The sequence below is a fragment of the Peromyscus eremicus genome, chromosome 10, assembly GCF_949786415.1.
Source record: "Peromyscus eremicus chromosome 10, PerEre_H2_v1, whole genome shotgun sequence".
Taxonomy (NCBI): domain Eukaryota; kingdom Metazoa; phylum Chordata; class Mammalia; order Rodentia; family Cricetidae; genus Peromyscus; species Peromyscus eremicus.
The window spans coordinates 84949282-84962582 of NC_081426.1; the positions used below are offsets into that span (position 1 = coordinate 84949282).

General features: G+C 44.1%; 1 protein-coding gene across 1 annotated transcript in view; it reads left to right on the forward strand.

Moving 5' to 3' along the window:
* Positions 1 to 13301, forward strand: part of Fras1 (Fraser extracellular matrix complex subunit 1) — a 353235-nt gene that overhangs the window by 130000 nt on the left and 209934 nt on the right. Inside the window, exon 13 of the mRNA XM_059274782.1 lies at positions 910 to 1044. Within this exon, the coding sequence (XP_059130765.1) occupies positions 910 to 1044 (135 nt within the window). The remainder of the gene's footprint in view (positions 1 to 909; positions 1045 to 13301) is intronic.

The following is a 13301-nucleotide window of genomic DNA, read 5'->3' on the forward strand; positions in this document are numbered from 1 at the left end:
TTTCAATGGGATTCTTCCTCCAGCTGAGCCATAGTATTGTTACAGAAGGGACCACAACGCAGGGAAATATACATCTAAAAGCCACTACAAGTTATAGGTGCCTTGGCCTCTTTGCCTTCAGATCTCTTTCTTCTGACATGTTATAGATGCTCCAATATCTTTCTTGGACGGTGGATGATATGGAGGTCAGAGGATTGCTAATAGTCAAGCTGATTTCTTTCATTTTGAAGACTTAAAAAATAATGTCTGGATGCTTGCTGTCATTTACAAAAATGCTCAGTTGATCCAGGGTGGAAGTTTTAGAACTGATATGCATCTATAAGGTCATGTACCAGAACTTGGCAATTCTGCACTCAAGGAACCAATGAGGTAGATAAAATCTATTCCGTGTTCCCTTGTAGAGTGTCTAGGATACAGATGAATCTTATTAAGGGTCAACTCCTTTCATCATTATTATTTTAATTATTTTCTTTTTCTTTCTTGATTTACAGTCTTCATTCTTTCTGAAGCTTGTTTAGGGATATTCTTAGAAAACAAGTTGGGTAATAAAGATATTAAGGACTATTAGATAAATAGAAATGACCAAGACTTTTGAGCCAGACTGCCTGGTTTCAGATGCCAGTATCTGGTGGCTTTGGGCAGGTTATTTAATCTCTGGAGCTGATTTCTCATATGTCAAATTGGGATTAATCATGCCTACTCCATAGGGTTGTCATGCAGATCAAAGCATGCGAATCTGCAAAGCCCTGGCACAGTGCCTGACATGGGCTACTTAGTGTACGAATGACATTGTGTATAGCCCCAGAGCCTCAGGATTGGGGTCTGTGAGAGCCAGCCTCGGGGTGGCGTATTCCAGCTCACCTGAGGTCTTTTCTCCCCCCCCCCCCCCCCCACCTTGTCTCGGGGCAGGCTGCCAGCCCCAGTGTTCTACATGCACCAGCGGACTGGAGTGCTCATCTTGCCTCCCTCCTCTGCTGATACAACAGGGACAGTGTGTATCCACCTGTGGAGACGGCTTCTACCAAGATCGCCATTCCTGTGCAGGTAATCACTGGCTGCGCTCCGGCTGGGTATGCTACAGAGAGAGATGCCACAGTCCCATCCTGCCATAAACTGGAGGCTACCAGGAGCTGGGATCAAGTTATTCAAATAGGAGGTGTGCTTTGGTTCAGCTATGGCGTGTCCCCTGCCTTAATTAGGGTTTTCTATTGATGATTCCATGGGAGAGAAGGGTTCATTTCATCTTATACGTTGTCCTCATAGTATAGTGTTATAGGAATCCATGGTAGGGACCTGGAGACAGGAACTGAAACCAAGTCTATGGAGATGTACTGCTTACTAGCTTGCTCTTTCTAATGTGTTCTGCCTGCTTTTTTTTTTTTTTTTTTTTTTTTTTTTTGGTTTTTCGAGACAGGGTTTCTCTGTGTAGCTTTGCACCTTTCCTAGAACTCGCTTTGTAGACCAGGCTAGCCTCGAACTCACAGAGATCCGCCTAGCTCTGCCTCCCGAGTGCTGGGATTAAAGGCGTGCGCCACCACCGCCCGGCTTCTGCCTGCTTTCTTATACAACCCAGGACCACCTGCGCAGAGATGGCCCCACCCACAGTGGTCTGGGCCCTCCTACATCATTCATTAATCCCGAAAATATCCCTACAGGCTTGTAGGGCCAATCTGGTAGGGATAGTTTTTTCAACTGAGGCACCCTCTTCCCAAATGACTCTAGCTTGTGTCAAGTGACAAAATCTGACCAGGACGTTCCCCAAGGGTTCATATGGTTGGAAGTTTGTTTCTCTATGGAGTCGTGTCCATGTCGTAGACTTTAAGAGTTGGTGCCAAGGGGAAGATATTGTAATTAGCTGGAAACAGCACATCCCCGTGAATGTGTTACTGCATCTCTGAGGAGTTCTAGGTTTTGTGGGCCTGGAATGATAGCAGAGCAGGCTGTTCAAAGTGAGGCCACCTGATAGTTCGCCCGATTCCTGTAAGATGTAGTTCAAATTTTTAATATTCTAATCTCTTCGAGAGGGAAGAGTAGTCACACTATAATTTAATTTTTTTTTTTTTGCTTAACACATTTTGAATAATGATTGGAATCATAAATGTAAGTTAAAATGTGCCAAAATTTTGATGTTGTTAATTTTAGGTTATTTACTCATTTATTTTTGAGACATGATCTCACTATTTAGCTCCAGCTAGCCTTGTAATTTCAGTCTGCCTGCCTCAGCCTACTGAGTGCTGAGAATACATATGTGTGCCACTCCACTTCTTTTTAAAACTATTTAAAATGCAGAAGTTGGGAGAAGAGGGTGGTTGAGGGAGAAATACAGAGGTCAGAGAATGAATTCAGTTCATCTTTGGAAGGAAATACTTCGATGTGCTTTGACCCCAAAGCTAGGTGTGTACATCAGGTTAATATGAAAGGGGGCATGGAGAGAGGAGGTTGTGGTAGCCGCTCTCTGTAGCTCCAAGGAGAGGGGTGAGTGTGTGGTCAACGTTGTAAGGTGGGCCAATCTGTGACACAGCTGGAATCTTCCATCCGCATGCCCTTGGTTAGCAGGGAGAATAGTTAAGAAGAGTAAACACGTGTCATTCATCAGCTATGTGGGTTGAAGTAGCCCCCATGCCTTGTGAGGTGCTATGTGGAAGTAGCTACTGGCTCCCTCTGTTCCCAGTCGTGGTTCCAAGTCTGTAGAACTGAGGAAATGATTCAAATGAAACACTCGAACTGTTCATACCCATGGTGGTATGAGAGCAGAAGGTCTGTTCAGTAACCAGCCAATCATATTATGGAGTATGGAGCACAGGGTAGCTTTGGTCTGGCCTAGGGCACTCTTTGTGGTCCAAGGAGCATGCCCTCTCTATCTTTGTTTCCCCAGCATGAAGGGCTGCCACATTATATGAGCAAGTGTTGAATAAAATGTTACCCCCGGACAGTTCTGGAAGGACCAATGCTTTCATAAACATCTCAGCCATAAAGAGAGGGGAGGCAAAACCAAGCAGAAACCAAAAATCAAAGGCCTCTGGTGTTCTCAGCTCATCATGTTCTTCTTACCAGTTATCTTAGAACGGGTTCCAAGTGGGCAGGTGAAAACACCCGCACAAGTATCTAATGATGGAAACAGTTGAAATTTCAAATTGATGAAATTGTTGAATACATTCCTTTTCATTCTCCTGTTAACATCCGAGAGACCTCCTGCCAGCATTCCTGTGACACATTTCCATGGAAGAAAGTTAATTTCTCCAAGGTTGTGTTCCTCCCTCTGTCCCACCTCACTTCCCAACACACACACACACACACACACACACACACACACGCACACGCACACGCACACACACACACATGCACACACATACACACACATACACACACACACACACACACACACACACACACACACACACCTACCTTACATATTTCCCCCCTTCTTCTCTTTGGTCATCTCTCCCCATCTCCGCTTAGTGTTTTAATTGGAGGTGCTCACACCAGTTTAGGGCACTTTGAAGTGGGTAATGTTTCATTTGATTACTGGTTTACATAACCGCCTGCTTCACATTCCGTCCACAAACCCTCGTGCCAGCGCCTGGAGTAGAAAGTTGCTGGGAAAATTTGTTCGTGCTCCCTCCAGGGAATTAAACCAATTTGCTTTAGTTCAGGCTGGTTGCGTTTTTATGCATAAAATAAGAAGGAGAAAAAAAAGCAGAGCAAGAGGAAAGAAGAAGAGGAGGGTGTGATCCTGAAAACTAAAGCTAGGTTGGTGACCAGTTTTCATGTCCTATCTTGGCATTGAGACTGCGCAACTGCTCTTCACACATAGCTTTCTTAGTATTGGCTCGCTCTCTCTCTCTCTCTCTCTCTCTCTCTCTCTCTCTCTCTCTCTCTCTCTCTCTCTTTCTCTCCTGCTACATTTATGCTTGTACCCATTCGTGTTGACTTTTCACCATTGACCTTGGAAGTCTGTCAGCCAGCCCATGTTCTTCCAATGTGTGCTAAAACTTTTCAAAAAGAAGCCTGCCATTTTATAGCGGCAGGGTCCCCTGGATTGATTTCTCCTGGCAGAGCCATTTATGCTGTGACTGGACTAATTCTCCACTTTATTGACCCATCAAAACCAGAAGAAAGTGAACATTCCGCCAAGGAAACTAATTAACAGAAATCTCCTGATTAATATTCATGCTCGCCGTGTTAGATATAGGCAGAATAAAAAATATGGGACAAAGCCAAGTACCACATAAACAGGGCTCTTCAAAAAAGACATCGTGGGCAGGTGAATGAGACAGTGAAAAGAGACCCTGAGTCTTGCAGAGAATCTCCTCCATAGGTTTTTTTTTTTTTTTTTTTTTTTTATCATTTTTCCTTCCTTGGGAGGTTGGAGATATGTACAGGTACATACTGCGCCTTATAAACATGTGAACATTTATCAGTATTGTTATATTTCAAATTTGATTAAGCTAAATAAGGCTACAGTTATGGATGACAGCATGTATCCCATTTGCAGTCTCCATTCATTTCCCTGCTTTCTCCAGCTTTGGAGTCTGATGATTGACACTGACATGCTATACCAAGGCTCAGCACTACCCAGTTTGTATAGTAACCTAGAAAAATTGAAAACCAGTAATGTGTTGCTTGTCTCTTTTATCTATGAGATAAGGCCATGGAGGGATCATGTGCCTGTCCGTGCCAATCCTTGCATTTAGTAAGAGCACTTGGGTTTCTACCTTAACATTTATGCATCCTTTGTCACCAGGTAGATCTGCTTCAACATCGCCTCTTACCCACTTCATCCCGCCCTTATAGATTCCATATAGCCCAGGTCCTAGGACTGGATTTTTGCTACTTGTCCTGTTCTGACCCATTTCCAGGGATCAAAAGCCTATCTGTTAGTCACTTGCAGCCTGGTGTCAGGCCTTATCCTTGTGTGTGGGGGGGTGCCTTATCCCACCCTGCTTGCCTTTATTTGCCCTGGATTTCTTGTGTTCTCACTCTCAGCATCATGGTTCCATTGCCTCACCTTGGAATTCTGGGATTAGATCTAAGTCTGGATTTGGGCTGAACTCCCCAGGACCTGAGAACACTCCTCCTTGCTTTTCTTGTTTCTCTGTTTAGTCACCTCTGTTTTACCCTGGTGAGACGACTGAACGATGCACACAAAAAAATTAATAGATAGAAGCCAAAAAATACCCTAAGAAAGAAAGGTAACCTCACTTTAGTTTTAGTAACTTATCTCCTGCTCTGACAAAACACTGTGACCAAGGGGATTTATAACGTGTTGAATCAGACTCATGGTTTTGGCATGGGAGCAGATGGCTGGAGCAGCTGAGAGTTCACATCTCCATCTACAAACTGGAGCCAGAGAAGCACACTGGGATTGGCTTGGAAACCTCAAAGCCAGCCCTTGCTGACACACCTCCTCCAAGGCCACTTGTCCTAATCCTTCCCAAACAGTTTCAGCAACTCAGGACCAAGGATTGAAACCTGATCTGAAGGAGTTCATTCTCATTCAAAGTACCGCAATTACCACTTATGACTGAATCCAAATGGGTGAGACTTTGAGGAGGAAAAGAGTGGGATGTTGCCCAGTTCTTAAAATGCATGTATCAGTGTTTCTCGGGTATGCAGAAAGGTCTGAGGCTGAGGTGGTGGGGCCATGCTACCTTTGCTTTGCAGGTCTGGAGTTGGAAGGAGTGAAGTACAATGGTTATGTATGAGCTTAGGGTCGGGAGCCAGAGACCTGCATTTTCATTTTGGGCTCTGTCATGTACACGTGTTCCACCTGCACGCTTCAGCAGACTGTGGGTAACATGGAGACAGAGAAGTTTGCCACATCTTTGTTGTGAAACTTTGAGAGACTGAGTTCACATGCCTTGCTTAGGAAATGGAGCCATGTGCCTTGCAAGTCTTTTCATGGTGCTTGGAGAGGCTTTGGTTTCTGCTTCCTGCGGGCTTTCCTCCCTGTCTGTTACCACTCTGCTCATTCTTTAGCCCCGGCTCTAGAGTCCTGGAATATGAGGTGAATAACCCAGCCGGTGTCTGTAGTCAGCTGGCAATCAGAGTGCACGAGCTGTTACTCGTAGAGATCCCCAAATGAAACTAACAACAATTAAACCTGAGACAGCAAGCATCTGCAAAGTGTATTCTGTTCGAGTGTTATACAGTCTCATACACAGAAACCCAAGGAATCAAGTAACTGGACATTTTATAGGATTGTAACTGAAGAGATTATCTTAACCTCCATTTACCACTTACTGCTAGATGGCTGTGGGCAAGTCATTGAACCTTTTAGAGGCTCATTCTCCTCAGCTCTATAATGAGAACAGTATTATGTACTTCAAACAATTATAATGAGACTGGAAGAGAATTTTGAAAAGTATCAATCTCTTCTGCCTGGCACATAGTATGTGGGTGATACTAAGGCAGCTACAGACTCTTTTATTTTTCAACCTAGGGAGATAAACACCAAATGACTTGTATGAAGAAACAAGAAATTTTTTTTGACATTAATGTCTGGTTAAAAATAAAATAAACTCATATCTTATAGATATGTAAATATAATGCAGAGAACTCATTCCATTTCTAACAAGTTAAAATCCTCTTCTCATTTTCTTGAAGGGGTTGGATTAAATGATGAGATGCTGAAATTTTTGGATTTCAGTCAAAATTAGTATATCTTTAGAGGAAACCTTTATGATGAGGAGCTCCAAATTTTACATATATAAGAGGTTGGCCTAGCTGAGATTTTAACGGTCTGGTTTGAGCAGAGGAACTTCTAAAGTTGATTACTTGTTGGAGGTGTGGTTAACTAGCATACCTAGGCACTGGGGAGTCAGGCTGACTTCCTGGAACATGGTTCAATGTGATAAAGACTTAATGGGTCTTGGCTAATGCTTGTGATTATGACTAATGGCAGTCTCATGGTGTTCTGAGTGGACTTCTCCACAAAGAGGGTGTGAGCTCTCAACAGGACAGGCACCCCTCCCCCTGAGCAATTCCTGACTAGGGCTAGCCACTGTCAAGTTAGTGCCCCCCATCATGCCATCTGCCCCAGAACCAGTATGACCATGCCAGTTTTACTACTAAGGCACGCGGTGAGTCTGGAGACCAGTGCGGTCCTGCGGCTCCATCTCCAGCCCTCCTGCTCAGCTTTGTGACTCTTCTGCAATGTCCTTACATTCATTCTGCAGCAGTTATGGTCGCTTATGTGGCTGTTGTCTCTGGAAGGGGACTTTCTGCTTCAAATGCCATTCCTGACCCTCCATCTGCTCATGCAACAAATGCCTGTGTAGCCTCCTCTATGCATCAGGCTTTTTACCAGACACCAGGGCACCCGTGAACCAGACAGACAGCTTTCCTGCAATTCAAGGTTTTTCTTCTCAGTGGGAGAAGACAGTCCCCTATGCAGATAAACAAGGTCACTTTGGTTGTCGTCTTTATAATTATGCTTATGTGAATTTATGTCCGTCCGCGTCTTGAGGCCGGTTTTCAAAACATGTGACAGGTAAGGATTTGTTACTAAAGTAGGGTTGCATCTCATCCTTGTGAATTTCACGTAGTGTGTTTTCCATACAAGGCATTCTGGGGTACTTTTTGATGGGAGAAAAATGGGACGTGCCATTGCATGGGGGAAAAGCCCAGGAATGTTCAGGCATGCCTCGACAGTGGCCTGCAGGTGACCTGTTTCCCATTTAGCTGCTGACTTTTACTCCTTGTCAGCAACTCTTGGCTAGGTGTAGCCTCGGGACAATTACACAATCTCTATTTTTTTTCCCTTCCCTCTTTCTTTTTATGTCTCTTGTCTCTGAGGTAGCAGGGTGCTTACTGTCTCCGGGAATTGGGTAAAATACAGGGAGTGTTCTAAGACTCAGCAAAGGGAAGGGAGGCCAACGGCATCGCCCTTCTAGAACGTGCATTTCTTGAGTAAACTAGGTGAAGGGTAGCAGGCAGGTGGCTTTCCAGGCCCATCTTTCTTTGGACGTGCCTCTATAGGAGAAGCCAGAAAGGAGAAGGTACCTGGTGGTGCTTGGCCTGGGCCACTGCTGTGGCCGGAGACTGTGACATCTGTGTGCACTTCTTAGAGTGACAGTGGCTGGACAGAGGTTTCACAGACCGGAGGAAGCCCACCACAGATGAGAGTTGGGCGTGCAGACAGATCTTACACATATGAACCCCAAAATATTTCAGTGACGGGTTACAAACTAGTGACATCCGCTGGCTTCCTGCCCGGTTCTTGTCACTCTGTTATTTTAGCTCAACTGTGTCGCAGCCACTCTTTATCTTTCACACTTTCCACTCCAACACCGACCCTGCCCTGCCTTCCCTGTTGCCCACAGAACTCACACTAGCTCCCCTCTGAGATCTGAGCATCTGCACTGATCCCCCGCCTCCGGAAGTCTGAGAACATCCCCAGTCAAAGACTTGGCTTTGCTCTGTGGCCCTCCTTTGGTTTTCCATGGCTGTAGACAGATAGGCAGTGCTGAAGCACTCAGTAGGTGTTCCATGAACAGGGGCTAGGGGACAGGATACTCAGCAGAGGTCTAGAGTGGGGGGTTACCCCTGGTCATGGCCAATGCACAGCTGAAGAACTGGGCCTAGTGGTCACTGTGTTTCCCAGGAACTCGTGTTGAAGACCCAGGAGTACAGATGTAGGGGCTGGAGACAGACTGTTCCCAGGGAAGGCAGGTGAGATGGTACTTGTCACACACCCTGATGATCTGGGCTCTATCCCTGGAACTTGTGCAAAGGAAGAGAGCACACTACACAAAGCTGCCCCCCCCCCCCGACTTCCATGAGCACACTGTAGCATGTGCGCCCCTCACCTACTATTATTACTGCTAGTACTAATGATAGAGTAGCATGTTCATGGGCAGCTGGATATCTGTTGTTACTTTCTGATTTATGAACCAATGAAAAGGCAGCGTACTTGTAAAAATCTCTTTCCGTGTTTACCTGCTGAAGCCTCTATCAACAAGGGGATCGTTTCTTGGGTCCAGACCTGGTCTACAGAGACCCTGCTGGAAATTCAGATGTGTTACCCAATAGCAGTAAACTTTTCAGCTGTATTCCAAGTATGGTTAAAAGATTAACTAGCTATTTACCCATTATGTGCCTTGGGGAAGCAGATTATAGCCTCTCTCCTTTAGTAATTTTTTTCCCTTAAGTACCAATAACTCCATGTTTATTCCACAGAAATAATTTGATAAAGGCAATAAAATGTAAGGTAAAATAAAAAGTCAACAAAAATCCCTAGCTCAGACTCCCTCAGGTCACTTCTGTTAGTATTTTGGTGTCTGCCTTCCTAATTTACGAATTCGTTTCTGTGTGTATGTTTTCCAAAGTAAAATCACTTGGTACATGCCACTACATTGCCTCTTTTCCCCGTGCTGTTTCTCATCTGCTACAACTCATGGTTTTACAGCTATTGTACAATTTTCTTTCTCCAACTCTACAATCCTTCGTTTAATCAACCTTCTCCTGTTTGATATTTGTTCTTAATTAACCATTATCGTAAATAACAATGATATAAACATCTTCAGTAGAAATTGTGGCAAATCATTTTAATTAAATTCATGAACAGGTGATTGCTGGTCCTGAATATGCACGTGGTTAAGCTTCTGATGCGCATTGATACGACTCCCTTTTAGAAGGCAGTGTTAATGTTCACTCTTGCAGAAATGCGTGAATGTGCCTTCTTGCCACGGCTCTGTTCACGTGGGGCATCCCGGTGAATCTTCAGCCTCCCAGTGTGACTCATGCAAAATGGAAACTTGTTGAATTTTTTTCCCCTTTACTTGTTTCTGGATCATAAGAAGCAGGCTGAGTGAGTCAGGCTTGTATTTCATGGCTCATGTCTGCAGCTGGGTTCTCTCCGGCTCTTTTCGTGTTTCTTTCTCATCTCTCCATCACTCAGTCCATTCCCTTTGTTGTTATTTCTACCCCTCTTGCTCCCATCTCCTTACTTAAGTAACTATGGCATTTTTTTCTGTGTGTTTACATCCATGTTCATGTGTGTTCAGTTGTATGTGCATATGGGTAAACATCAGGCGGAGACCAGTAGACAGCCTTGGTTATTATACTCAGGAACAGTGTCCGTGTACTTTGAGACGGGTAGACTGTCTGGCCAGAGGAACTGAGGGATCGATCCTGCTGTCTGCCTCCAGCTCAGGGATTACAGCACACTCACCACGTCTGCCGTTTTTCACACGTATTCTGGGGATCAGCCTCAGACCCTTGTGATTGTAAGGCAAGCACTTCGCTGGCTGAGCCATTTCCCCAGCCCTGGTGTAGCTATTGGAATATAATCTTGTGTGTATTTTGGAATAGGTATGCTTTGATTGTTCTCAGTACATGGTATGGTTTAGAAGATTTCTGGGTGCATATTTCCTTCCTTCCCTTATTTCCTCAGTAAGCAACATGTCTAAGGCACATATGTATTGGTATGTGTAAGTCCAATCCATCCTGTGTAGTTATTGCTTACCTGTTTTGTTTGCATATCTGGGCTTGTTTGGTTATTAATGAGGTTGTAGAGCATTTCATCATTTCTTTTTTTTAATGAACCATCGTATCATATACTTGTGCATTTTCAGAATACCTGGAGATCAGACATTCTCATTTGGGGTTTGGAGTCTTTGGTTGGCAAAGGGAAGCAGGTGGAAGGCAGAAGCCCAGCCTGCTAAGGAACTTAACATTGGAGTAGAAGGATCGGATATGGTGATTTCTCAGATGCCCCTTTAAAGCATGTGTGATGTTGAGCTTCTAGGTAATGGGCTTTGGCCTCTTGTGGGGCTGTGGACCGACGGGGTGAAAGCAGGGTAGAGAGGACCTTCTGAACTCCTGAGCCTCACCAGGCTGTTTCCAGTGGCTTCCCCAAGGGCTTTCGTTGTTTGGTGGAGATTGTAAGGACAGAATGTGGAGCATGAAGCATCTGGGCAGGGTGGGTCCCCTTTGTACAGCCGCTGACATACACCTTAAGGCTCCGTCTCTTTCCTCCCTTCCAAGGGAGCCTGCCTTTCCATCTTCAGTGCCCTTTAATTTTCTCCCTTCAAAATTGCTTTGCTTTTGACAAGAGAGGAGACATGATCTGCCAAGTCTCCCTGAAGCCACACGTGGGATCACATTCAGTAGCTGCCTTCTCTGAGCCTGTCCTCTCGTTGTATTCCTGAGAATCAGGCACAAAAAAACAAAAAAACAAAAAAACAAAAAAACCATTATTCTCATCATATGGGATAGAAAACCAAGGAACCACGAACTTGACTTTAAGGTAGAAACATGTTTTCATCCAACAAGAGCTTCATACAGGGATGGGATGTAGCTCGGTTGATAAGGTGCTTTCCCACTATGAATGAAGCCCTGAGGGTCTCTAGCCCTGCACGAACTAATTGTGGGAGTGGTATACATCTGTAGGCCAAGAACGTGGGAGACAGTATCGAGAATCAGAGGTTCAAGGTCATCCTCAGCTGCATAGGATGTTTACATCCACTCTGAGCTCAAGAGCCTGTCTCAAAAGAAGGAATAGGAGGAAATTAAGGGAAAAGAGGTCCTTTGTTAAATATGTATAATATATATATATATGTATGTATATATATATATATATATATATATATATATATATATATATATATATATATAATCACTGGGTTGTGGGAAGGTGGCTTAGTGGGTAAGGATGCTTATTGTATAAATATGAGGTCTGAAGTTTTAATCCCTAACATCCTTGTAAAAAGCCATGCATGGTTGTGCATGGACCTATAACCCCAGAGACGTTGAGGAAATGGAAGGATTGCTGGGGCTTCCTGGCCATTAACCTAGCTCCAAGTTCAGTGAGAGACTCTGTATGACATTGATAAGGTAGTGTGATAGAACAGGACACGCAATGTCCTCCTCTGGTCTCCATGAGTACATATGGTGATGTTTACCCACCCATATATGTGCATATATATATATTATATATATATATACACACATATATATAATATATATATATATATACACACACACACACACACACACACACAGAAAAACTGAACTTCTAGCTCCTGACAATAATCCTTGGCAAGTACTTCCTCATCTTTGTGAGATGGAGTGCAAGGTAGCCTTGTCATAAAATGGATGAAAGACACTGCAGAAGAGCTTGGTTGGTGTGTGGCACACATGCTGTGGCCGAACCTGGCGCTGGGTAGCTGTTCGGCAGAGTAATATGGTGGCTTGGAATTAGATCCTGGCTTCACTGGCGATCTGAGATGATTCCCCGAGCTGGTATTCTGACATGAAAGGGCGTGGAAAGGCCACCCAAGGTTGCTTTTCTTCCCTGGAGGGACACTGTGATTCCCAAGCTGGAGCCTATGAGCACCTGACCCCTGCCTACACTCAGCAAAGGTTTTCTAGAAATAAAAAGTTGACTGCAGGAAGTACTTTTAACTCTGAAGGTATACTGCATTTTTCTCAGAGAGGCATAGGTTTTTAAAAGTTATCTAAAAAATCCTTTCCTTCTATATTATGAAGCTCTAAAAAAGTTTTTTTTCTTTATCGTCTATGTAGGATTTCAATATAAAGTTGACAAAAGAAAGGCCATCCATTCTTTTCATTTTTGAAATGAATTGTTTGATGAGTCAACACTTGTCTAGCTATGCCTCAGAAAAGTCAGGGCTCTTCCCAAGTAAATGATGTCCTATGCGTGCGATGAGAAGATGGCTTTGCCTCGGTCACTCTTTCAAATATTTATTACCGCAATATTCACGACATACAGTGCAAACTCACGATGATCTGAGATGCATCACTAAGCAACATTATGCTGAAAAGTCAGTGAGCGAGTGTCCTTTTACTTCTCATAATACCCCAATGGAGCAGGGCCCACGTGTAAACGAAGTGCAGGAAGAGACAGCTGGTGGTCACACATGTTCAGTGTTGGAAATCAGACGAGAGACGTAAAGCACAGCAGGTGTGTGTCATCCTAAGGAATGACAGCTCAGTGCAGCCTGTACTGAAATAGAATCTCCTTTACCATTGTGCCTGCACTAAAACTGCTTGTCTGATACAGAGAGAAGAGGAGGGCCAGCCGGGACCACTATTGCATTTGGTAGTACATATCAGTGTATCTGAGCATTTGTCATCAAAAATGCATCTGAGATTTAGCATTTTAAAAGTAAATTTTATACCCTCAAGGTCAGCACATTTTCAAATCATTACCTTGTGGGTAGCTGTTTCTATGCAGAAGGTGGTTAATGGCATGATTTTCCGGTAATGAATAAAAATCTGTGTATATTCATTTAGCACACGTTAATGAGTACTAGACCTCAGTGTGAACACTAAGG